Raw genomic sequence first — 27,737 nt, 5'->3', positions numbered from 1 at the left:
CTTCAATCTGATAATGCCTGCTAAATTTTGTGTCCAACTGCACTTGGCAGATCTTTTTAGCAGTCTACAAGTTTGACCTCCAATGTAAAAGACATTCTTCTCACTGACCCCTAATGACTTACTTTAGGCAGAGGTTCTCTGAGACCTGAAAACTATTTCAAGGGTTCCTCTTGGGTGAAAAAGGTTGAGAAAGGATGCTTCAGTGTAAATCTTAAAGCCATTTCAGTTCTTTGCAAATCTGTTGCAGCTGGCTGCTCAGGCTCAGGGGTCAAAAATAGAGAGAAAGAGCAACAGCACTATACAATGAGTACAGGGCTAGCAATTCAAGTGCAGAGTGCCCAACATTGGGTACTTGAGGAATAAAAAGTCAGTAAAGGTTGCTCCTCCCTGCGTACATTTTGTAATAAATCGCTTCTTGAAAAGAGTTTCAAGCGTTTCTTTTTTAGAGTTTCTATTTGGTTGCACTCCTCTGACAGCAAAAGGTCCAACAATGGTGGTGACTATTAGGGATCTGTGATGTCATTCCCAACAGAGTCCATAGGTCCCAGGGCTGCCAAGCATTGTTGGGCAGGAGAAGAGTATTCCAAGCAGCCACAGAGAACAGGGAGTGAGCTGGACCCATTGGAGGTCATGTGACTGCATAGATAAAATTACAAAAACAAAAAAAAAAAAAAAAAGTATTCAGGAAGCAATTTATTACAAAAATGTTCTTACTCCTTTAACTATCCAGTGTGTACCAAAAAAAATAGAAACTCTAATTCTAATTTTTCAGTGGACTGACCTTTTAAGAAGATGAACTGTTATTTAGGGTACCGTTCAATGTTATTAAATCGGCCCAAAGCAGCGGATCAAACTAAAATGGCAGGATCAATAAATCATGGTAAGAAACCACTGAGTTCCCTTATATACAGAGATTATATCAGACACGTACCAGGAAAAAAAGTAACAGTGATCTATAAAAATGCAATTCCCTATAAAAAAAAAAAAAAAAAAAAAAAAACACAGCACTGTAATAAAGAAAAGAGGAAAAAAATCCGATTGGCACGGAGCTGATGAGGAGCAACAAGGCACAACTGCACTGGAGCTAATGTACAGGCTTGTCACGGATAGACACAGTACCATCTTCCATGCCAAAGTAGACCCGTTCAGCCATATTGATGAAGAGCCCAGTGTCCACCACACCTATATATAAAAAAATGAAATAGAGAGATATTAAAATACATACAAAATAAAAATAAAAAAAATAAATAAAAAAGGGAGCAAGCCACCAAAAATGAATTACTTTTACAGCTCTTAGTTATTGGACTATACAAATATATTTTTACTGTCAAGGCGAACAGCCATGGAGACAGGTCCTGACTCCATGGCAGTTTGCAGTTTTCCCTTTTGTCTGAATGGACACATGGAGCTTCAGTACAGGTGCCCCCATAGCAAGCTGGTTGCTGTGGGGGCACCTGACAGGAGGGAAGGGGCAGGAGCAGCGAAGAGGGACCCAAAAAGGAGGAGGATCTAGGCTGCTCCGTGCAAAACCAATTGCACAGGAGGAGGTAAGTATAACGGGTTTTTTTTTTTTTTTTTTTTTAAACCACTTTAAAGGGATTCTAAATGATCAAAAAAATCTAAAATGACCCATTCTGTTTATAATAGAAATGAAAGGCAAACATTTTTGTAGAGATTAAAAAAAAAGAAAAAAACCGAATTGTATTTACAAGTGATCACAGTGCTTCTGTTCTCAGCTGCATAAGAGCTGGGGGGGGGGGGGGGGGGGGAGGAGAAGAAGCACACTGAGCTTCCAATTAAATGGCTGTGCAGCGGGGGCGTGTCAGTCTGATCATTGGAGGAGAGTACACTGGGGTCCCAGCACAGCTAGAGAACTGACCACGCTGTGCTCTCCTGTTTTTGTAGTCAGTTTCTGACAGGAAAGCAAAGGGACTGACAGGAACACCAGGTATTTCACATAAAGGAAGTAATACAAAGAGAAGGGGATACTTTCTTATACAAGTACATGATACAGCAGGCACATATCAGGAATATGAAATGCTGGGGTAACAAATGCTTTAGGCACACATTCCCCCGCTCCCTAAAGAGATACTGGCCCCAATCAGAGCAATGCCAGAAGCCGCCGACCACCCCAACCCCCCCCCCCACACACACACACACACACACACACTTCTGACCCATTTATACTTGCCTTACCAGTGCTTTCCCACTTCTTCCCTTACATTTGTTGTAGCCAGCAATAAAATCACTGATGTTCAACACCAAGGGGATCAGTGACTTCCCTTTCTTTGTCATGGGACAGTGCTTGGGCCCAATTGCCATACCCAAGCTCCATCATAGAGGAGGCTGGTCATATGGTCTTTTAAACCTGAAAGCACTGGGTACTGGTGCCAGTTGGGACAGAGTGAGTAATGGTAGGGGAGCTCTGGTATGATCAGTATAACTGGTTCAAAAGAGCCCCTTTGCCTAAATCGGAAAGGTGACATGGAGTCCTTAGAGCAGACCTGTTGCAAAGCACAGATTTGCTCTAACCGACACCCCCCCCCCCCCCTTCTACAGCAGTGCACTGTTTCCTCGCCCTTCCTTCCCTTGCCTTCTGTTCTCCTTAGCGCTGCGAGATGAGAAAAATAGTCATATTTCTGGGTACGAAGGTAATACTTCTGGGTTTGGTGAAGCATGTTACGGAGCTTTCCCAATTATATGGTCACTGGGAGAACATAGTGCTGTGTGAACTACCACTCCAGAGACTTGTATTCTCGATAGGTAATGGAAATATGGTTTACAGGAAACACTCAAAATGTTAGTCTATATTCAACAAATATTTAAAGGAGTTAAAAACTCCACATTTCAGCAGCACCAGTTACTGTGTCTAAATTTATATTGGTCTATTTCTGGCTCAGATCACAGCCTTCAAAGTTTAGCATAGCCCTGGACACTCAAAATATGTATCACATGAACCCTTTTTGGGCTACAGTGGGCCAAAAATCAGGCACATCCAAAAAGAACACAAATACACAAGCACATAGCTATCCTTCGGCTTATGTAAAACCAATATCTGTCCAATGCATCTGGATATCATCATTACATAGCCTACTGGGTACTTAAAGTCCCCCCTTTAAGCCAAGCACAGATTGCAATATTGGATTTACTGGCGCCTACATTTTCTAATAATTTGTCCATCTTTGCCGATTACTCAATAGACAAAGCATTGCTCAATTTGTCGTCTACATAATGGGATGCCTGTTATGATGGGTTTAGTGCTTTCACAACCATTTCCATTAACGGCACATGTACAGAGGGAATATGTGAATTAGTCAGAGAAACTAAGGCAGTTTCAGTAGGGTGGGGGAATGGAGAAAAGTCCCATCTTGGGAGCTGCACCTGCTCTTACGAGATGATCTGTAATCACAAAGCATTGAATGCTGATGTGTCACAAAAATTTGCACCGTGTCCTAATGTAGTATGTAGTAATGTAGAGTTCAGTAAATATGTGGCCCATTCCAAAATCCCCTCACCTAAACGATTGTTCTGGTGCCGAAAACAAACATATCGCTGTCTAAAACAACCTCTCTCAACCTTTTTACTGCAGAAGAACCAGTGAAATCATTTTCAGGTCTCAAGGAACCCTTATATAAAACTTAAAACAATTAACTAGAACACAATTGGATTCTTCAAGGAACCCTTGCTAAAAGCAATTCATTGATGGTCAGGATGGCCCCTTTACATTGGTAGACAGAATGCTACCTTACTGACTGACTGCTAAAAGAGGATTGGCGCTGTGCTGCTGGTTCAACCAAGTAGTGGTGACCCTTGAAATAAATAGATCCCACTAGCACAAGACTGAGGTTAATTGCTACAAGCACTCCGCTATCTCATAAGTGCATAAACAATATATCCAAAAAATGCAGCAAAATTAATGAAACAACCAAACAAATAAATCATGATAGATAGATAGATAGATAGATAGATAGATAGATAGATAGATAGATAGATAGATAGATAGATAGATAGATAGATAGATAGATAGATAGATAGATAGATAGATAGATAGATAGATAGATAGATAGATAGATAGATAGATAGATATAGATAATATTCAGAAGTCCGTGCTGTGCAAATAAGTCCCAATATATGAAGTATTGCCAATAGATATAGATTATCCAAAAGTGTTGCAAACATGCAGATATGAAGACACTGTGGCACCAGGTGCCACAGTGAATAATCTCTCCCAAAAAGATTGTGCACCCCCCTTGAGTGGGCACTCACCTTAATAAATGTGACCTCGCAATTACGCACAGTCAAGCCAGGCTAAGTGCCTCCCTGGGCTGGAGAGACGATCTATTTAATTCCCCCAGGTGGGGATCCTATGGGATCTCTCTCTCTCTCTGGTGCAACGTTGATATCATATGAAGGAAAAAAAAAGATAGTGCTGAAATCTTTTTAAATTTATTGAACAAACAACAATGAGCTACTCACATTCACGAGGTGCTATAGTGCACCAATCAGTGTAGAGCAACGATAAGCAAACAAATATCGTGGCGCCTGAAACTCGCCATATAAACACATTGGCGTCCTTCCGTCCAACCATATCCCTCTGATGAAGACACGAGGTCCCTGTGACGTCACGCGTAGGGGAGAGGCGAGGACGGACAGATCGCTGCACTGAACGGGAGAGAGCGAGAAAGCGTCTGCCGGCATATGCAGCACACTTCAGGCTGAGGGTTTCTCACCACACCACCACGATATTTGTCCGCTTACCGTTGCTCTATACAGATCGGTGCACTATAGCACTTTATGAATGCGAGTAGCTCATTGTTGTTTATTCAATAAATTTAAAAAGATTTCAGCAATATCTAGTTTTTTTTCCTTCATATGATATCAACATTGCACCAGAGGGAGAGATATCCCATAGAGGATCCCCAACTGGGGGGAACGAACAGATATTATCTCCAGCCCAAGGAGGCACTAAGCGTTGCTTGACTGAGCTTAATTGCGAGGTCACATTTATTAAGGTGAGTGCCCACTCACAAGGGGGTGCACAGTCTTTTAGGGAAAGATTATTCACTGTGGCACCTTGGAAGCACTTTTGTCACTTTCATGTGACTTCCTAACCATGTTTACAGCACTGTCAGCACTTTTGGGAGCAGGATCCTATACTAGGTAGGTGATCCTGCGCAGCAGAGCCACCGTATGTGCAAATTGTATGGTTGGCAAGAAGTTAATATACTACACGGCCGTAAATTGGCAACAAACCTTGGTACCAAAACTTTTCCATAGGGGACACTTCAAAAGCCCTCATAGGGCCTTTTACTTACAGCTAGGGCTGAGGAAGCATTATGCAAACCTAAAAACACAAATATTATTTGAGTGCCGACAAATCACACCTCATGTTGGCCAACAGATTAAAGCCCTCACTGAACCCATTTATCCATATTAGATTGCACACAAAGGCTGGCTGATGACCATCGAAAATAGTCTCCCTGGTTTTTTCAGACTCCCGTACCATCCTTTACAAATCATCGGCCATCAGTCTCAAAAATGCTGTATTTTGAGCTGATCTGTGAATATATTCGAGAGGGATTGTCTAGTGCTATGGTGAGTTTCAACAACCCCCCCATCAGTTTGACCAACCATCAGACTATATTGGTGTCCATTTTTTTTTTTTTTTGAAAGATACACATCTAAAACAACACGCATCTTCTCCTGAGGAAGTGGAGTGAATACGAAACGCATCGAGCTTCTTGGATGCATTTTCTTTATTACCAATATGCGTTTATGTCTGGCTCCATACATGTATTTTTATTATTATTAATAACCTTTTATTGTAATCTGTTTATGAGGACTCAAAATACAGATCAGCTCTTCACCATTACTATTTATACACTGTATTATGTTATGATTCCATCTGTATAAATATGAATAAAATGTGTTTTACATATGGACCATTTTACCAGCTGGCTGGCATGGGCCTCATTTAAAGTCCCTGCTCTTTTCCCCTAAACATCTTTCAGTAAAAAGGCAGCCAGATTTTTATTTTTTTTATTTTTTTTTTAATTCTTACTCTTCCATTATAACTGAGGAGGTTTGAGTTGGAGTTCTGACATTATCCAAACCAAAATCCTCTTGGCCATTAATTCTTCCTAACCCTGGAAAGCCACTGGCCTGGACAGGTTCATGGCTGTTTAATTTTAAAAAATTAAAGGGTAACTCAACTTTCCTGCGACAGAAGTCATATTGCAATTGAAGGTTATTAAAAAAAAATGACCTTTCCTTTTCAATCTACAGCTCTGTAATTTTCTGAAAATGCAATCCAATATGGCTACCTGCAGGTGTTCTGTACACAGAATGTATATTGACCACACCCCAGAAACATCATTTCTTGCTTGTGTGATTGGCTCACCAATTTTCCCAGAAGTCTGCCTAAGATACAAGTCAGATTTCTGGCATTTCTAACGTAGAATTGAAGTTGTTGAGCAAAATGTTCATATCATCTGGTGATGCCCCGATAATCATTTCCAATGCTCAAATATACCTCACTAACCCTTTGTCACACACTTAGTCATGAATATCTCCAATTTTTCGGCTCCAAAATGAACCATACCATGTCAGCAGCACCGATTCCTTTTGCTTGCTGGGATGTCTCAAATAAGCATACATTTTTTCTTTTGGTTGGATGTACTCAAATTTGAATTATCTGGGAGTGAAACTTCACCTATATTATTTTATACCTTTTGCCACCAACTATTACCCCTTACTCTGATCCCTGTCCATGCTCTTGCAGATTTGATCCTGCCTAAAATTCAGTACAACTTTAGAACCCTCCCTGTATGGGTTCTACCCAGGACCATGGGGTGGGCAAGAGGGCCGGTTGCCCTGGGCACTGTGGTATCATGAGAGGGGCACCATGAGGTGATTGAGGGGGGGAGAATCTGTGTTGGGAGGAGGAATTAGGGGGGCAGCAGGGGGTAAGAATTGTTCAAGGAGGGGAATTTTGGGGGGGGGGGTGTGATTGGCGAGTTGTGATTCAGGGGGATTTTATATGTTGGGAGGGGGATGGGAGAAGAGGATAAGTGCAAGGAGGGTCGATTTGGGGGGGGGGGGGGGGAGAGATTTGTCCTAGGAGGGGGATGGGGAGGGGGATTTGGAGGGGAGATTTGAAGGGTGGAGGATTTATGCTAGGAGGGGTGATTTTTTTTTTTTTTCAGAGGATGCATTTGTGCTGTGGGGATTTAGGGGATGGAGGGGGTAGAGACTTGTGCGGGGAAAGGGAATTTCAGCAGGGGGGCAGATTCGTACTGGGAGGAGGGGAAATGTATGTGTAGGGGGGTAATTATGCAAATTAATGCCCGATTTTTGTCTTTTTTTTTGGGGGGGGGGGGGTTTTACTGACACATAATGCTCAAAACACCTTTAGGGGGAGGGGGGGCACAGTTTGGCATGTTCGCCCTGGACTCTAGGTGATCTTGTCCTGGCACTGGTTCTACCCCATTACTTATGGTTGCTTAAAAAAATGTTTTTTTTTTATTTTTGTATTTGGGCACAGAAATTACCCCAAATACATAGCTTCACATACACTAAACTGCAAGAAACCTCAAGTGTCTCCAATGTGGAGAAATATTAGAAAGCAGACAGACATGAATAGGTGAAGGCCGCTGTAGGCAGCTACCCTCTGCTACAAGTGTAAAGTGGCACACGTGTACACACTTATTGTCCTGAATGTATATAGAGAGCCACGTACCCCTTACTCGTTCACATTGGCAGAGGCGATATCTGGGTGCCCCCTTATTGCCGTTATGCATGATGGGGGGGGGGGGGGTCGCCTACTCAGAATTTTTGTGGACAGCCCGTGAAGATATGGAATGACAAGGGAGAATTGTAACATGCATTGGATGTTGCTGGGTATTTTTACAAAAAAAAAAAAAAAAAAATTTGTATTTTTTTTGCAAGATTACTTCAAACCCCCAAACATTATCCCTAGAATTCATTAAAGATTGGCACAGGCAGATTTTGCGAAAGTGTCTTTAACGCATTCTAAAAGTAATAAAGAATGCGCCAAATTCATATACCTCTCTAGATCTGCCTATGCTTGAATTTGGCTCACACTGCAAAATCTGTGTGAGCCGGTTTTTCCTCTGTACAGCAAAGGATTTGTTCTTGGTTCGCTCCACTTTTATAATTGGAGCACTCCATTTACAGATATTTGACTTTAGTGCACGAGTCGCTGTCAGAACCAAAAGAGTCACAAATGCTTGGTGGGTGAATTTGGGGAAATGCATGCAAAAGGTATAAAAACACCAGAAAAATGAGCGTAGAAGCTTTATTAAATTCCCATTTATATATTTTCTGAAAGCAGAGGCCCTGGAGAATAAAACTGTGGCAGCTGCAATTTTTATGATATTTGCGCAGTGCAGGGGCAACGCCCGGTGGATGCTATAGCCCCCCCCCCCCACAAAATATTGCTAGCAACTCTATCCTTTTGACTATGGCAACTATCAGCTATAGGCAGTCCTCCGCTCCATCGAGTTGGAAGGGGGACCGGTAAGGCTTGCCTCTGACTTGGTCTCAGGCTGCAGTGCCCGGCAATTAGCCTCCTAGGACTTGCAGCCCGTAAGGACTCTCATATGCCTGTAGAAAAGTAGATGCTCTTGGGCCAATGGAGCTGCTGGGCAAGGTGGGTAGGGGTGTGGCTGACTCACACATTGGTTCCTCTCTGGCTGAAAATGCACTGTACTGGGAGGAGGAGCGGAAATGGCAACCCCGGGTGCCTTCGCCTGCACCCAGGAGGTCAGCAAGTGCTGAAAAGCTTTTTCCTACAGGAATTCACTCATCTTTATTGCTTCAGCTCCCTAACCTGCACACAAAAACAGCTGGAATCTGCTCCCAGGGGTGCCACTACAGACTGCCCCCCCCCCTTCCTTATTGTCCCCAATACATACTGCTTACTGCCCTCACTACATGCTGCCCCTACTGCATACTGCCCACTCCATAGTGAAGGGGGCACACTGACTGCTCTACTCCTGGGAGGTTACGTCATTGTTTAGTTTGGAGGATTAATAATGCACAATCCTGGGGTTTATTGCAGTACTGCAAGTTACTATGCTATGCTGAGGTTATTATTGTGCCATGCTAAGGCGTTAATTATTGTGCATTATTTTAGGCAAATTGTTGTGTGATGCTGTGGGTATATTATTTTGCCATGCTGATGGTGAAGTGTTGCGCTGTGCTGAAGGGTTAATTATTGTTCTGCACTTTGGGCTAATTATGCCTGTGCTAGCCTCAGAATGTATTTTTTTTTCCATGCCATGGGTTATTTATACCGCTCTGGCCTTTACTCTTGCTGGGGTTTTTTGCTAAAACATGTGGGGGGGGGGGGTATTCCTGCTGGTGCCATTTGGGCTAATTTTACTCAAACAAACTTGTTAGTGTGCTCCAAGGCCCCATTTTGTCTATGCAATAGGATAGACAATGAAAATAAAAAAAACCCACGTTTGACCACGCCCACCATTTACCACTCCCATAAGAGCATGCATTAAACACCCCCACATATACCTTTAGCACCCTCACAACACCCCCAAAATAATTTGTCTGGAGCTGCTCTGGCGCAGCTGGTCATCAGATGCGTATTTTCAGAAAAAAAAAAACTAAAATTAAATTTTAGTGACCACAAACACAATAGCATACTCAATTATTACAATATTTTGGTAAAACATAAAAGATGTTGCAATAAGTAATTAGATACCAAACATATAAAGTCTTAGAATTGCCCCTAAAATGGTGAAAAACAAAATGGTACCTAAATTTTTTCACAGGTGATGCTTTAAAAAATGGTTATTAGTTTAAATGTTAAAGTGGAACTTCACCCAAAAAGGAGAGATTCCACTTATTTGCACCCCCCCCCCCCTTTAATAATTGACACTTTTTTTTTGGGGGGGGGGGCGCACAGGTACATTGTTTTGACAGATACCCACTCCCGCTTCTGGTCAAATCACCGCTGCGATCTGAGCAGAATTTTGCCCCCTTTCCCCTGCAGCCTTCCGTGACACATCACCGGTCCCAAAAGACTGCGGGACCAATCACAAAGCATAGCATGGCTGTAGCATGTGTAGTAGGAAGCTGCAAGGTCTCACTGCTGGTTTCCATTAGTTAAGATGCTGGCGCCATGACCCGAAGTTGATTGAAGAATCTGCTCGGGTGAGGACAGTGCTGGATCCCTGGACAGGCAAGTGTCCTTATATTAACTAAGTCAGCAGCTAAAGTGGGAGAGGGAGACTGGAGCTCCTCCAACTATGAAATTCTAGCCCTAGAATTATTGCTCTGACTTTCTTAGTAATAGCTCAAATGTGTGGCACAATAGCTGTTAACACGTGCGGGACCCATATGAACAGAAAAGTATACCGTGCGATGCGCTGAAACACAAATCACACCTCAGGTCACTGCAAGCAAAAGCGGACTAACAGAGCATTTAGCATGCAGGCAGTGTGAACAGACTGGTACAACTTCTAGCCAGCCATTAAAGTGGTTGTAAATCCTCATTTTTTTTTTTTTATAAAAATAACAAACATGTTATACTTACCTTACTTTGTGCAATAGTTTTGCACAGAGCAGCCCTGATCCTCTTCTGGGGTTCCCCGTCGGCGCTTCAGGCACCTTCTCTATCGGGTGCCCCCATGGAAAGCCGCTTTCATTGGGGGCACCTGTGCGGGCTCCCTACCGAGTCCCGCTGCTGCGTCCATTGACACAGACAGCAGAAGTCAGCCCCACCTCCCGTGTCACTGGATTTGATTGACAGCAACGAGAGCCAATGATCATGCTGCCATCAATCTGTCCAATGAGAAGAGAGACAGTAGATGGAGCCACTACGCTCATCCACATCACTGGTTCGGAACCTGCTCAGGTAAGAAAAGGGGGGGGGGGTTTGAGGGGAGCTGCAGCACAGAAGGATTTTCACCCTAATGCATTATAACCACTTCATTACCGGGCACTTTCACCCCCTTCCTGCCCAGTACATAATTTTCAGCTTTCAGCGCTGTCACATTTTGAATGACAAATTGCGCAGTCATGCAAAACTGTACCCAAACAAAATTTTTATCATTTTTTTCCCTACAGATAGAGCTTTCTTTTGGTGGTATTTGATCACCACTGGGTTTTTTATTTTTTGCTAAACAAAAAAAAAAAAAAAAGACTGAAAATTTTGGGGAAAAAAAAAAAAGTTTTCGTTTGTTATAAAGATTTGTCAATAAGTTTTCCTTCACTGATGAGCACTGATGAGGCTGCACTGATGGGCACTGATGACTAGGCACTAATATGCAGCACTGATGAGGCTGCACTGATGAGCACTGATGAGGCGGCACTGATGACTAGGCACTAATATGCAGCACTGATGAGGCTGCACTGAAGACTAGGCACCAATATGCAGCACTGATGGGCCAGGATAGGCAGCACTGGTGGGCACTGAGGAGTAGGCACTAATATTCAGCACTGATGAGGCTGCACTGATGACTAGGCACCAATATGCATCACTGATGGGCCATGATAGGCAGCACTGATGGGCACTGAGGAGTAGGCACTAATATTCAGCACTGATGACTAGGCACCAATATGCAGCACTGATGGGCCCTGATAGGCAGCACTGATGAGTAGGCACTAATATTCAGCACTGATGAGGCTGCACTGATGACAAGGCACCAATATGCAGCACTGATGGGCCATGATAGGCAGCACTGATGGGCACTGATGAGTAGGCACTAACATGCAGCACTGATGGGCCATGATAGGCAGCACTGATGAGGAGGCACTGACAGGCATTACTATTGGGAATGGGTTGGCATCACTGATGGGCATCCTTGATGGGTCTGCACTGATAATGCGCTGATTATCAGCGCAAACCCCCCTCTTTCAGGAGAGCCGCCGATCAGCTCTCCTTTACTCGCACCTTGTCAGCACGAATAGAGGAAAGCCGATAAAACGGCACTTTCTGGTTACCATGTGATGAGCTGTGATTGGACACAGCTGATCACATGGTAAAGAGCCTACGTCATAGGCTCTTTACCAGGATTGGAGGTGCGGTGTGTCAGAGTGACACACACCGCACCACCAATCACCAAGCTGCATGCCCTCGCGGGCGGCTTATCCTGCTGGACGTCATATGATGCCCAGTCAGGATAGCTTAACCACTTTGCGGCCGTCGCTCTGCTATATGTGGGGTGGGAAGTGGTTAGGATGAAAAAACGGGAGGCTTTACAACCACTTTGCACAAATCTTGCACCTAAAATTGCCAAGAAAGAAAAAGCACAGATTGGAGTGGCTCCTTTCCATGCAGTCAGCGGGATGCCTCCTGCAGGGTTTCAGCCATCACACGTCCGATCCAACAACCTTCATGCAAAACAGAAGCACTGAGCAGCAACTTAACAATATTTGTCTGACCTTCCTTCTGATCCAATGCCTTCAACTCTAAGTAACTGGGCTGGAAGAATGCCAGCCAGGAGTTCTGACTTCACTGGCAGCATACTTGTTCCAGGAAAGAATTGAAGGAAAGATCCATGGAATTCCATTTTAATCTGAAAAACCAGCAATGGCAGCCTGCATCACTTCTCTAGGTAAATGTGTCCCTAAAGATGCCTTCTAGGTGACCAGCGCCAGACATTTAGAAAATCTACTTCAAGCTACACCCTACAATTTGTGTAATGGCAGTACGATGCTGCCACCAACAGGATATGTGAGATATTACAAGTTCTGACAGCTTACCAGGAATCATTTTGATGGCTGTATTAACTGTATTCCAATCCTGAACACGATCAAACTTCCAGTCTAGAAGAAAATTCCCATTATCTGTAACCACAGGGCCCTGGATCATCAGAAAAAAAAATTTAATAAAACCAGCCAAAATCAAGAAGGGATAAAAACAGCTGTAACAATGTATTTTTTTAGTGCTTTTATAATGCAGAACTCCTTAGGCCTCATGCACACCGCTGCTCCAAAACTGACATTTTCTATTGCCCCTGAACTCAACCCAATAAAAGCCTATGGGGGGGAGATTTACTAAAACAGGTGCACACAGAATCTGGTGCAGATGTGCATAGTAACTAGGGATCGACCGATTATCAGTGGGGCCGATATTTCCTTTTATTATAAGTATCGGTCACAAACTTGCGGAAATTGCTTAAAGCCGGTGTACCGGAGTGATGCCTGCAGCTACAGACATCACCCCAGTATGTTTTTTTTTTTTTTTTAAAGCCGACGGTCAGCTTTCCTGTAATGACTAATGCAGCTACGCAGCCACTTAGCTGTTTTACAAGCAGCCGCCCCAACCCCCTCTTCCACCGCTCCGTCCGGGTCTCCCATCCCACCAGGAGGCCAGAGCAGCCAGCCGGCATGTATGCCAGCTGGCCAAAGACCCGAACTAAGTCAGATTTGGCTTTGATCGGGTCTCCGATGTAGTAACCCAGAAGCAATGCCATGACATCACTTCCGGTTACTGGAGCCTGATTTTTTAAAAATGACAGTATTCAAAAACAGCCAAACTTGGTGTTTTGAATGCTTTTAAGTGCAGAGGAGGTATTTGGGGTCTTACAGACCCCAGATCCCTCCATAAAGAGGACCTGTCACTGCCTCCTACTCTCACAAGGGATGTTTACATTCCTTGTGACCGTATTAACCACTTTACCATGGGAGGATTTTTCTGTCTTACGTCTGGGCCACTTTTTGCGATTCGGCGCTGTGTGAATTTAACTGACAATTGCACGGTCGTGCGACGCCGTACCCAGACGAAATTTACGTCCTTTTTTTCCAACAGAGCTTTCTTTTGGTGGTATTTGATCACCTGTGCGATTTTTACTTTTTGCACTATAAACAAAAAAAGAGCGTAAATTTTGAAAAAACAACAATATTTTTCACATTTTTTTTTTATATGAAATCCCCCCCCCCAAAAAAATGTAAAAATCAAAATGTTTTTAAATTTTTGGCCAATTTGTTTTCTGCTACTTACGTTTGGTAAAAAAAAAAATGACAATAAGCGTATTTTGATTGGTTTGCGCAAAGTTATTGCGTTTACTAACTAAGGGAAAGATTTCTGTCATTTTTGGTGTGTTTTTTTTTTTTTAACGAGTAATGGCGGCGATCTGCGATTTTTTTTGCGGGACTGCAACATTGCGGTGGACAGATCGGACCCTTGACTGACATTTTTGACACTTTTGGGGGTACCAGTGACATTACTGCAGTAATCAGTGCTATATATATATATTATATGCAATGTTACCGTAAAATGACACTGACAGGGAAGGGGTTAATTTTATTGGAGAGGGAGGGGTTAATGTATGCCTGGTGCTTACTAACGTGTGTGGGGGGAGGTGACTGAGTGACATAGGGACAGATCCAGGGTTCAGCTATGCTGAACCCTGCAATCTGACCCTGCCTGTCACTTAGGAGATCCGCCCGCTTGTGTTAACACAAGCAGGCGGATCTCCACACTCGATTCCCCGACGATCGGGGAAGAGCAGCGGCGATCGCCGCTGCTCCTCCCCTGGCCCGACTCCCGCTGTGGCTGAATACAGCGGTAGCGCGCCGCCGATAAAGGGGAGTGTCTGGCGACATAGGTCTACTTCGCCAGACGATAACAAGCCACTTTGCCGCAGTGGTGCTCGAGTGAGCAGACGGCAAGTGGTTAAAAAGGGATACAAAAAAAAAAAAAAAAAAAACGCATTGATTCACTTTCTGCTATATAAAACAGATAATTTTTGTAAACAAAAAAAAAAAAAAATCATAATTTTAGGCCAATATGTATGCTGCTACATATTTTTGGTAAAAAAAAAAAAAATACCAATAAGTGTATATTGATTGGTTTGTGCAAAGATTATCGAGTCTATAAACTAAGGGAAAGATTTGTCATTTTAACTTTTTTACTAGTAATGGTAGGGAGCAGCGGACAGATCAGACACCTGACATTTTTGACGGGACTAGTGACATTACTACATAATCAGTGCTAAAAATATGCACTGTTACTGTAATAATGACACTGGCAGGGCAGGGTAGGGGTTAACAGGAGCGATTAAAGGGTTAAATGTGTTCCTAGGGGGTGCTTTCTAACTGAGGGGGGGAAGGGCTTTCTGCATGATCACAGAGACCTGCGTTCCTAAATAAGAGCAACACAGGATCCCGGTGTTCATAACTGACAGAACTGCGGTCTGCCTATGTAAACAAAGGCAGACCGCCGTTCTGTGAGAGGGGAAGATGGAGATCCTGTGGTTCTGTGAAGCAGGAACACGAATCTCAGGCTTCCCCAGTCAAAGAACCCCCACACACAGTTAGAAAGCACTCCATAGGAACACACTTAACCTTTTGATCACCCCTTCCTTGCCAGTGTCACTAGTACAGTGACGGTGCATTTTTTTTTTAGCACTGATAACTGTATTGTGTCACTGGTCCCCAAAAAGTGTCGGTGTCAGATTTGTCCACCGCAATATCGCAGTCCCACTAAATATCGTTTATCGCCCCCCATTACTAGTAAAAAAAAAAATTAAAAATTCCATAAATATATCCCATAGTTTGTAGACGCTATAACTTTTGCGCAAACCAATTAATGTACGCTTATTGGGATTTTTTTTGAACCAAAAAATATGTAGCAGAATACATATTGATCTAAATTAATGAATACAATTTATTTTTTTACGTTTTTTTAATTGGGTGCGTTTATAGCATTAAAAGTAAAAAATATTGTTTTCTTTTAAAATTCTTAGTTTTTTTTGTTTATAGCACAAAAAAAAAAAAAAAAATGAAAAAAAATAAAAAAAAAAAAAAAAAAAAAAAAAAAAGCCTCATTTGTGGGGAAAAAAAAAAAAAAAAAAAAAAAAAAAAAGACAAATTTTATTTATTTGGGTACAGCGTTGCATGACCACTCAATTGTTAGTAAAGTAACGCAGTGCCACATTGCAAAAAATGGCCTGGTCATGAAGGGGGGGGGGGGGGGTGTTAAACCTTTCAGGCTGAAGAGTGTAATTCTTTATGCTACTAGAATTAGTAAATAGATAGGAAGGTATAATATATTTGTTTTAACCACTGACCTCCGGAAGATTTACCCCCCTTTATCACCAGGCTATTTTTTGCGATATAAAACTACGTTATTTTAACTGGAAATTGCGCACTTTTGTGATGCTGTACGCAAATAAAATTTATTTCATTTTTTCCCCACAAATAGCGCTTTCTTTTGGTGGTATTTGGTCAACACTGCATTTTTTATTTTTTGCGCTAAAAACAAAATAAAAAAAAAAAAAACGAAAATTTTGGAAAGAAAAAAAAAAACAAACAAACAAACATACAACATGCTGTGGGTAAGAGAACTGGATGGAAAGTGCAGATTGCCAGCAAATGCAGCGATCAACAGAGCAAGTACAACTAAAAATACAAAAACTTGGAGCAAGAGCACCATCTACAGGTCATTATCAGGAAGTGCGTTTCATTTTTAGGTTGATCATACTGACAGGAATATATTATATGTACACATATATTTTTTATATTATATTATACATTATATATAACATATACAAAATTACTAGAAATAAGACACAAATACAACAAATGTACATAAATATTTGCAGGAAAGAAAAAAAAAAAAGGGTACATTTATTTTTGCAAATTAATCCGCAAAGCATTGCAACTAATCAGTGGATCATGGGTACAATGTCAGACTCCTCCTCCAGCTCTATGTCTGTACTGAGGTACGGACTTTTACATATGGAGTTGGAGGAAGGGTAGGTGGACTCTTGAGTGTGATGATCACTGCATGTACCATTGGGAACTACAAGTCCGTCTGCCACAGTGCCAAATAGGACTGGCCTTTCATTCAACAGAAGCTTTGGGGGAGAAGAACCTCCACAGCCTGTCACAGGTGGAGCAGTTTGGGGGTGGGGGTGCGGGTCCCATTTGAACTATGTTACACTCTAAATATGGGCGTAACATGGTGCAAAAAGGTGGAATTAGTCTTTAAGATACAGTAAGATTACATTACAATAAAATAGCATTTTTGGAGTTTTGTGGGGGAATAAGTTGTTCCAATATGGCACTTCCAGTTACCAGACTTCTGTACTGTGCTCACCTATACAGCAGTCCTTTAACTTCCAAAAGCCCATACCGCCCCCTACCATAATTATGAGCCAAGACTTCTAGTGACTGCAAATTACCCCATCCTCTTCCATCCTTTGTGTTCTCCTACTGCAAAATCATGTTAATGAACAGCTCTACTATCTAATAGCAATCCATATAGGTGGAAGGTGCAGGGGACAGTAAGGCCTCATCCATATGGGCGTACCATACCATACACCTGGGAAAGGGGGTTGTCTTCACCCTGGAATTCACAGATGTTCCAGGCAGTCCAGTGCAGGCAGCCTGGTCAGATGAATGACAGATGGCCAGCTGCACACACCAGCATGGATCTGCACACGCATCCTAGAGTGTACATCCATGGGGGTCAGATGCATGGATGAAAACGCAGTCTGTGTCCAGATTTCTGCAAAAGACCCGAAAGGATGTATACTTTGGGATGCATGTGCAGACCCATGCAGGTCTGTAAGGAACACCTGTGCAGGGACCATGGGTGAAGAAGACCCCTTTGCACATGTGTACAGATTGGTACGGCTGTAAATACCAATCTAGAAAATCTCTGAAAACAGTGTTAATTAGGACAACCATGATATAATAGTATGTCTAATATTCATCATTACTTACAGCCTTACTAACAGCCATCCTCAACTCCACTACACCACCGAACTGCTTCTCTATCGCTTTGCTCACTGGAACGTAAGCCATTGGAAGGACTTCTATGGGAATACCTTTCTTCCACTGATCTCCAAAATTCTTTGAGTCTTTCCTGTTTAAATAGAAACACAAAAAATAAATAAAAAACAGGGTCTGGTGTGTGAAAACTGCAAGAAAAGAAAATGGGCAAGCATATACAGTATCTCACAAAAGTGAGTACACCCCTCACATTTTTGTAAATATTTTATTATATCTTTTCATGTGAACACTGAAGAAATGATACTTTGCTACAATGTAAAGTAGTGAGTGTGCAGCTTGTAGAACAGTGTAACATTTCTGTCCCCTCAAAATAACTCAACACACAGCCCTTAATGTCTAAACCGCTGGCAACAAAAGTGAGTACACCGCTAAGTGAAAATGTCAAAATTGGGCCCAATTAGCCATTTTCCCTCCCCGATGTCATGTGACTCATTAGTGTTATAAGGACTTGGGTGTGAATGGGGAGCAGGTGTGTTAAATTTGGTGTTATCGCTCTCACTCTCTTGGCAAAGAACTCTCTGAGGATCTGAAAAAAAGAATTGTTGCTCTACATAAAGATGGCCTAGGCTATAAAAAGGTTGCCAAGACCCTGAAACTGAGCTGCAGCACGGTGGCCAAGACCATATAGCCGTTTAACAGGACAGGTTCCACTCAGAACAGGCCTCGCCATGGTCAAACAAAGAAGTTGAGTGCACGTGCTCAGCGTCATATCCAGAGGTTGTCTTTGGGAAATAGACGTATGAGTGCTGCCAGCATTGCTGCAGAGGATGAAGGGGTGGGGGGGGATCAGCCTGTCAGTGCTCAGACCATACGCCGCACACTGCATCAAATTGGTCTGCATGGCTGTCATCCCAGAAGGAAGCCTCTTCTAAAGATGAGGCACAAGAAAGCCCACAAACAGTTTGCTGAAGACAAGCAGACTAAGGACATGGATTACTGGAACCATGTCCTGTGGTCTGAGAGCAAGATAAATTAGGTTCAGATGGTGTCAAGTGTGTGTTTGCGGCATTCAGGTGAAGAGTACAAAGACAAGTGTGTCTTGTCTACAGTCAAGCATGGTGGTGGGAGTGTCATGGTCTGGGGCTGCATGAGTGCTGCCGGTACTGGGAAGCTACAGATCATTGAGGGAATCATGAATTCCAACATGTACTGTCACATACTGAAGCAGAGCATGATCCCCTCCCTTCCGAGACTGGGCTGCAGGGCAGTATTCCAACATGATAACGACCCCAAACACACCTCCAATATGACCACTGCCTTGCTAAAGAAGCTGAGGGTAAAGGTGATAGACTGGCCAATCATGTCTCCAGACCTAAAGCCTATTGAGCATCTGTGGGGCATCCTCAAACGGAAGGTGGAAGTGCGCAAGGTCTCTAACATCCACCAGCTCGGTGATGTCGTCATGGAGGAGTAGAAGAGGACTCCAGTGGCAATCTGTGAAGCTCTGGTGAACTCCATGCCCAAGAGGGCTAAGGCAGTGCTGGAAAATAATGGTGGCCACACAAAATATTGACACTTTGGGCCCAATTTGTAAATTTTTACTTAGGGGTGTACTCACTTTTGTTGTCAGTGGTTTAGACATTAATGGCTGTGTTTTATTTTGAGGGGACAGCAAATTTACACTGTTATACAAGCTGTACACTCACTACTTTACATTGTAGCAAAGTGCCATTTCTTCAGTGTTGTCACATGAAAAGATATAATAAAATATTTACAAAAATTTGAGGGGTGTACTCACTTTTGTGAGATACTATATATATTTTATATAGACACACACACACACACACACACACTTTCATATACAAACAGATGAATTAAACAAAAGCATGTTTCCTTAGAATTTGCACTGGGCCATCTTTATAGGAAAACAATAGTAATAATGCAATCCAAGTATCACATTCAGTCACCTTACTAGACACAGATACGATACGGGTAACTTTACCTGTAATCTGCAATAACGATGAAGGACTTTGCACAACCAGCAACTATTTTTTCTTGCGCCAAACATCCCCTATAAAAGGTTTAGGAAAAATTTTTAGAAAGTTCACAAAAAAAAAAAAAAAAAAGAAGAAGAAAACAAACAAACACTGCAACAACAAGTGAGGTAAAAACCCATCAGGAGCAATAAAACAATTGTGATTGAATCAGAAAATAAAAGTTTATTACGGGTTTTTGTCTTTTTTTTTTTTACACAAGCAGATTTATCACAGGATTCTGTGCTATGCAACCTCCCTTGTGTCCAATGTGGAAAGATGAAAGCTGGCCATACACTATGCAAATGAGTAGCTTTGTCAGCACCTTCCTGGCCAGCATCCTTAAAAAAATTAAAATTAAAAAAATCGAAAGAGCTGGGTGAAAAATTGTTGGTTGAGCAGTAGCTGCATCCAATATGAAGCAGCTGCCGTTTGGGTATTCGGAAGTTTCACAGTAAACAGACAGGCACCTATTTAGTGTCCAACTGTAGCCAAACTGTAATATAGTCTATGCATGTAGTGTTGCATTATGGACTATACAACTACTTCAATAATACAGGCATCTGAAGAATATTTATCATCTAAGGGATCATAATGTCAAACATTTTTTTTTTTTTTTTCAGAAACTTGTGTGAATTCAATTTGGGATCCTGGGAAAGCCAAAAACATGAGGGGGGGGGGGGAATAAGAGAAGAGGTTGGGGAAAAAAAGAATAGGAAGGAATAATAGAGGCGCTTAGGTATCAGCTACCAGTACATAATGGTTCATGGTGAGGCAGCATGTCAGTGTATTGTGCGGTACAAGTAAAGACTGTCCATGGAAGCCAGGCGTCTCTAAACTTGGCCTCCAGGTTCACAACTGTTCAGGTGTTTGCCACTGGAGATCCGCAGAACCTGTTCCCGCAGCTGCAACTACCCACACAGAAGAACGTGCTGCCGCTCAGAAGATGCGTGGGGGTGCCATTAATCCGAATGGCACCCCCACACATTGGAAAACGCACTGCACTTTCCGTTTCTGTATAGGCTGTGTTTTCAGAAAAGGTGCAGGGAACATTTCCCTGTGCTTTCTGGAGGCAGAGAAGTCCATTCAAATGAATGAGCTGTGGTGTCCACGCAACCAAGCCTTTTACATAGTGGCCATCAATTCTTACATTGTCCAGATTTCATTTAGTCTGGCAAACCAATACTTCATCAAGAAGGAGAAGTGTGTTTCCACAGGTCAGGAATACAAGCAAAGTACTGCATTCCGCATGTGCACTGTCAATAAGGTTTCGGGGGGACCCTACTCACATGGAGCACCAACACTTGGTACCACCACCAAAGTCATTTAGAAACCAGTTCCTGGGATCAGTTGGCAATTTAGGATTTGTGGGCCAATGTTATGGCTCTGTCAATTTGTTCTTTTAGTAGGGTCACCTGTAAGTCAGTTTCCCACTTCCCTATACAAAAGGTTGGACATTGACCTCCATAGGGGCATTAAGGTATATGCGAACCATCACCTTGTAAAAACAACCCATTTAGTTTAAAATAGAAGCGAAAAGCAAAAAACATTTGTATATAGATGAATTTATATATATATATATATATATATATATATATATATATATATATATATATATATATATATATATATATATATATATATATATATATATATATATATATATATATATATACACACATATATACATACATACACACACACATATATATTATATATATATACACACACACACACACACACATATATATTATATATATATACACACACACACACACACACACACACACACACACACACACACGGCATATAAAATCCCCCCCCCTTCTTAGAAGTGATCACAATCACTGTGTTCTCAGCTGCATGCGGAGCTCAGAGAGCTGGAGGCGGAGAAACAGCAGAGCACTGGTTTTCCAAGTCTGTGCAGAGGGGTTGTTTCAGAACAGGTCTGATCATTGGAGGAGATCAGGCCAAGTTGACCACAGCTATAGGACTGAGCATGCTGTGCTCTCATGCCCAGTGTGGTCAATTTTATTAGGAAAGCAAAGGGACTGACATGAACACCAGAGATTTTCTACAAAGGAAGCAATACAAAGAACAGGAGACTTTCTCATACAAGTACATGGTACAGCAAGCACATATCAGGAATATGAAAAGTTTATAAGCTTGTGAATGTGTGATAACATGTAGGGAACGAATTTCCCATCATACATTCTTTCAAATGGAGACAAAAGGTCTGGTATACCGAGTGTGATATGGAATCTATTTCAAGTAATGTTGCAGTTGGTAACCTGCCCAATGGTCGAGGGGCGGCTGCAACAGGTTATATAGATTGTTTTCTCGGCCAACCCTTCTGGGTTAAAAAATGTAAACACCGAGACCTGCCTGACTCAGCAAGATGTAGGAGTCGTTTATTATCAATCCACTGACCGTGGAAACTTCACACTGGACCTCATGTAACTTGGATTCTGTGCCTCCCCAATCTTACTCCAGACTCTGGGACCGTGATTTCCAAATTAAATGTAAAGGTTTCAGGTGTCAGTGATGATTTGGGGAGCCGTGTCATCTGCTGGTGTTGGTCCGCTGTGCTTTATCAAGTCCAAAGTACCTCTACCAGGAAATTCTAGAGCACTTCATGCTTCCCTCTACTGACCAGCTTTATGGAGATGCTGATTTCATTTTCCAGCAGGACTTGGCACCTGCCCACACTGCCAAAAATACCAATACCTGGTCACATGATCATGGTATCACTGTGCTTGATTGGCTAGCAAACTCGCCTGACCTAAACCCCATAGAGAATCTGTGGGGTATGGTCAAGAGGAAGATGAGAGACACCAGACCCAACAATGCAGACGAGCTGAAGGCCACTATCAAAGCAACCTGAGCTTCCATAACACCTCAGCAGTGCCACAGGCTGACCCCCCTCCACGCCACATTGATGCAGTAATTCCTGCAAAAGGAGTCCTGACCAAGTATTGAGTGCATACTATACTGTACATAGACATACTTTTCAGTAAGTATTAAAAATCCTATTTTTTTTTTTTAAATTGGTCTTATGTAATATTCTAATTTTCTGAGATACTGGATTTGGGGTTTTCACTACCTCCAAGCCATCATCATCAAAATTAAAAGAAAGAAATGCTTTAAATATATCACTCTGTGTGTAAACTCATCAATATAAAATAGGAGTTTCACTTTTTGAATTGAATTACTGAAATAAATTAATTTTGCTAATATTTTTATTCTAATTTTATTAGATGCACCAGTATATGTAAAGCACTGCCTAAATTGACAGCGCTATACAAGTACCTGTAACAATAATAATTTTATAAATCACATATGGGACTAAGACTCCATTCACACCATCACGACTTGTCAGCCTGACAAGTCGTGCTCCCTCACGGTCCATTGACCGCTACAGGACCGGTCCTAATAGGAGCGACACAAGTCGCTCCGACTTAGAAAAAGGGTCCTGTACTACTTCGGGGCGACCTCGGAGCGACTTGCATAGACTTCCATTATGTGAAGTCCCTGCAAGTCGCTCCGAAGTCGTGGTGCATGGGAATGCACAAGTCGCCCCTGAAGTAGTACAGATTTGTGCCGCCCCAGTGTGAACCGAGAGTAAATGTCCTGCAATGTGATACAATAGTGTTGTGAAATATTTTAAGGAGTCATCAGGAGTCTTTAAGGAGCAAATGTTTGATAAACGGTGCTTTAGCAAACTTTGGGCCAGAGTCAACAATTAAGCAGTTCTAAAGTGAGCCCAGAGTGAGAATTCATGATGTGAATTATTCAACTTTTTAAATGCATTTGCACTATGAAGCTCAGTGAATGGTTCTGCCTCAGTTTGCATTAAAAAAAAAAAAAAAAAAATAATGGGTCTTTGGGTTGCAAAACAACACATACAATCATTTAGATTTGAAAAAAAAAAAAAAAAATGGTATTAAAAGCATGTACATAGATAAGGAAAAGGCTCTGCACAATGCCTACTGTCACACTAACCACCTTTTAAAAAAATTACAGCACTCCTATTAAAAACTCAATCACAAAAAAAATAAAATAAAAAATAAAAACTCCTAATGGAAAAAAAACAGTACACCTTACCCTCCACCTTTGATGAGGTTGAGATCTGAATCAACTTCATCAGCTCCATCAATAGCGACATCAAGCTGTTAATGGGGTCAGAAGAAGACAGGACAGCAGTAAATTTCACAGAGGAAACAATTGTGCATACAGCCTAGCTGATGGTCGGAAAGCATTTCAATCCATGTGCTTTATTAAAAACCAGGTAGGTCCTTTAAAAAAAGTGTAATATATTGCTAGGAACTACATATTGGAGTTGATTTATAAAAAATAATGCATAGTAATTCACTTAGTGAAAGTGCATGTACATTCAAATGGTCTGTGCAGTTTGGGCAAAAAAGAAATGAACGTTGTTAGGTAATTTTCTGTGCCGGTCAAATGTTTTTCATTGATTTTTAAAGCAGGAACTACTGCATTTGCCATTAGAAGCTATTATAAGAAAACTCCTATGATACTTAACACCCTCTAGTGGCCAAACGTAGTAAATATAAGAAAATTCTTTGATATTTGGCACCATCTAGTGACCAAATGCGGTATTTCCTATTTAAAACCAAACTAAACCAATAAAAACCATTCCACTGGCACAGGAAATAGCATAATAAAAAAAAAAAAAATTTCATTATGTAGCAGGTTTTCTAGGCCTTGAGCCGAAGGTGGGCCTGCCATTGCTACCGGTGACACTTACTACACATTTGAGTTGTAACCCCAGGTGTGAGAACTGAGACAATGACCATTCCAGCATCTTTGGTTTGTTTGTTTTATTGTACTTAGGGGATGGGAGAAGGGAATGAGTGGAATACTCCTCTGGCTCAACTAGGTACACTTGAAGAAAAATGCCTGTTGGTGCTGCTTTGATGCCAGCTGAATGCCAACCAGCGCTTCCTGATGCTCAAAGATATTGTAATACTGAAACTGTGCTGGAACCTCAACTTTAAAATTCAGAAGATCCAGGACTGTAGAACATTTGACTCCTGACACTGCTTTAGCTCAAAAGTCACTGAACTGCTCCCTCCAGCCCTGCACTGGCTGAGGTAGCTCTGTGTAGATGCTTGTGCTGCGGCAACTCTTAACTTTGTACACTTCACACTGTACACTGACTCTTCAGGGCCCAAACTGCAGGTGCCCCCTTTAGTACTTCAGGGTCCTCTCACTAGGTACCCCCTTTACAGCTAGCTGACTCCTGGATCCCTAGAACCCCTTCTGGGGAGTGGTCCCCGCTGACACTAGGCAGACCCCCAGGGGCGGTCCACAGTACTCACGACCTTTGTAGGCTTTCCTGGGACTGGACCCCTTTCTCTCCGCTGGTTCTCGGCACACCGGATGCCTCTGCAGTTCAGCTTCACTCTCTTTGGATTCCCAGGCTGCCACCTCTGACAGGAGGAGAGACAGCCGTACTCTCCATCCTGGGACTCTGCTCCCGCCAAAGACGCTGCGTCATGCGCCCCCCTCAGACTTATACCCACTCCCAGAATCCTCTGCGGCAGAATCTGCCTTCTGGGGTAGTTACAAGCCTGAATGTGTCCCTGATTGGGTTTCCTCCACTGTCCAATGAGATGCCTCTCGTGGAGCCAGTGGGGGGGGGGGGGGTTGGACTCCCCCCTCAGCAGACACACCAGAGAACAATGACAGCCTACTGAAATCATGGCTCTGCTGTTAGGCAGCCAAAGCCCACTATACTTTACCTGGCATCTACCTGTAGGGTGCTACAATTATAACATACATCTTAAAAGTATATCTAAACACAAAACCAAAAAAATTATATGCTGCAACTGTTTAGTTCTTAGATATAATAGCTGCATTTATTTTTGTTTTTTTGTTTGTTTTTATCTCTAAATTTTCATGGGAAACCTGTCTCCTTCATCCTTCTGTTAAAACAATAAAAAATATTTGTAGATTGGCCACTAGAGGGAGCTCTCTATTGTAACATTGTGGTTCTCATTCAACCTTTTTGAAAGAAGAAAACTTAATTGCTTTTAGGAAAGATTTTATTGCAGAGTAGACATGCTATGGAGTCTGCTTAAAAATTCACACATTTTCCAAACAAAATCAAGTTAGAAAAATGTGCCAATCGTGGGTGAAAATCTGTAAAGATATTGTTTTTAAAAAAGACCCCCATCTTTCTACTGAAATGCAAGCTTCTCAACTTCCATTTTGCAAACTCCTGTTGAATGTACATGGACCTACCCATGCACAGTTCAGTGTACAATCTCAGCATGCATTGGTGCCAGGATGATACAAGTCGTGGAAGAAGACTGGGTAAAGATGTTGGCATCAATGAGGAATCTTGCGGATGTTGCATTGCTAGTTACCTGGTTGTTATGCTGACCCTCTGGAAAAGGATTTATTTTTTTCTTTTTACTCGCCCTAAAATCCTTATCCTTTCCATTGTTTTAAGGGCACAGCTGAGATATTGATCTTATAGCGCAACCAGTGGTCAGAGATCAACCAGCACGTGCACATTATATGGATCAGAATGGTATGAATGTGCATAGGAGGAGGAAACAAGGCTAAGCAACTCAACTATGCACAAAAACATAGGAAATGGGGTGCAAAAAAAAAAAAAAAAAAGGTAGCAGGTGCTCTAGACTTATGAGTCAAAAGGTGGAAAGGGGTTGGAAAGCAGTACAATAATGAGTGTCTGCAGGCAACAGTGAAGCATGATGGAGGTTCCTTGCAAGTTTGGGGCTGCAGTTCTGTAAATGGAGTTGGAGATTTGGTTAGGATCAATGGTGTCCTCAATGCTGAGAAATACAGGCAGACACCAATCATACCATACCATCGGGGGAGTATGATTAGTGTCCAAACATGCAGCCAAATTTTATTAAGAACTATCTTCAGCATAAAGAACAAGGAGTCCTGGAAGTGATAATTTGGCCCCCACAGAGCCCTGATCTCACCACCATCAAGTCTGTCTGGGATTACATGAAGAGAAGGCTTTGAGGCAGCCTACATCCACAGAAGATCTGTGGTTAGTTCTCCAACATGTTTGGAACAACCGACCTGCAGAGTTCCTTTACAAACTGTGTGTAAGTGTACCTAGAAGATTTGATGCAGTTTTGAAGGCAAGGGGTAGTCACACCAAATATTAAATTTGATTTGGATTGCTCTTCTGTTCATTTACTTATATATTTTGCATTTGGAAAATATTCGCAGCGCTTGATTTTTCCACATTTTGTTATGTTACAGCCTTATCCCAAAATGGATTAAATTCATTCCTTTCCTCAAAATTCTACAAACAATCCCCCATAATGACAACGGGAAAGAGGTATGTTTGAAATCTTTGCAAATTTATTGAAAAAGGGAAAAAAAAAAACCATGTACATAAGTATTCACAGCCTTTGCTCAATACTTTGTTGAAACACCTTTGGCACCAATTACAGCCTCAAGTCTTTTTGAGTATGATGCTACAAGCTTTGCACACCTACAGGATCTTTGGGCAGTTTCTCCCATTCTTCTTTGCAGAACCTCTCAAGCTCCATCAGGTTGGATGGGGGAGCGTCAGTGCACAGCCATTTTCAGATCTCTCCAGAGATGTTCAATCGGGTTCAAGTCTGGGCTCTGGTTGGGCCATTCAGAGACATTCACAGAGTTGTCCCATAGCCACTCCTTTGTTACCTTTGCTGTGTGCTTAGGGTTGTTCTGTTGGAAGATGAACCTTCCCCCCAGTCTCAGGTCCAGAGCGCTTTGGAGCAGCTTTTCATCAAGGATGTCTCTGTACATTGTGTTCATCTTTACCTTGATCCTGACTAGTTTCCTAGTGCCTGCCACTGAAACCTCCCCACAGCATGATGCTGCCAGGCCAGGTGAGGAGTGGTGCCATGACGCTTGCCATTCAGGCCGAAGAGTTCAATCTTTGTTTCATCAGACCAGAGAATTTTGTTTCTCATGGTCCGAGAG

The 27,737-nt window shown here is 42.3% G+C and overlaps 1 protein-coding gene across 1 annotated transcript in view; it reads right to left on the bottom strand.

Annotated features, from left to right (window-relative positions):
• Window positions 1-777: 777 nt before the first annotated feature.
• The window catches only part of RPIA (ribose 5-phosphate isomerase A), a 43,401-nt gene continuing 16,441 nt past the window's right edge, over window positions 778-27,737 (bottom strand). Inside the window, exons 5-9 of the mRNA XM_082252923.1 lie at window positions 23,862-23,926; window positions 19,727-19,795; window positions 17,716-17,857; window positions 12,745-12,844; window positions 778-1,182 (exon numbers count right to left, since the gene is read on the bottom strand). Of these exons, the coding sequence (XP_082109049.1) occupies window positions 1,085-1,182; window positions 12,745-12,844; window positions 17,716-17,857; window positions 19,727-19,795; window positions 23,862-23,926 (474 nt within the window). The 3' untranslated portion in view covers window positions 778-1,084. The remainder of the gene's footprint in view (window positions 1,183-12,744; window positions 12,845-17,715; window positions 17,858-19,726; window positions 19,796-23,861; window positions 23,927-27,737) is intronic.

The sequence above is a fragment of the Pelophylax lessonae genome (genome assembly GCF_965119305.1).
Source record: "Pelophylax lessonae genome assembly, chromosome: 1".
Lineage (NCBI taxonomy): Eukaryota > Metazoa > Chordata > Amphibia > Anura > Ranidae > Pelophylax > Pelophylax lessonae.
Note: the sequence above shows the minus strand (reverse complement) of the source record. Positions and strands in the feature narration are given on the sequence as shown.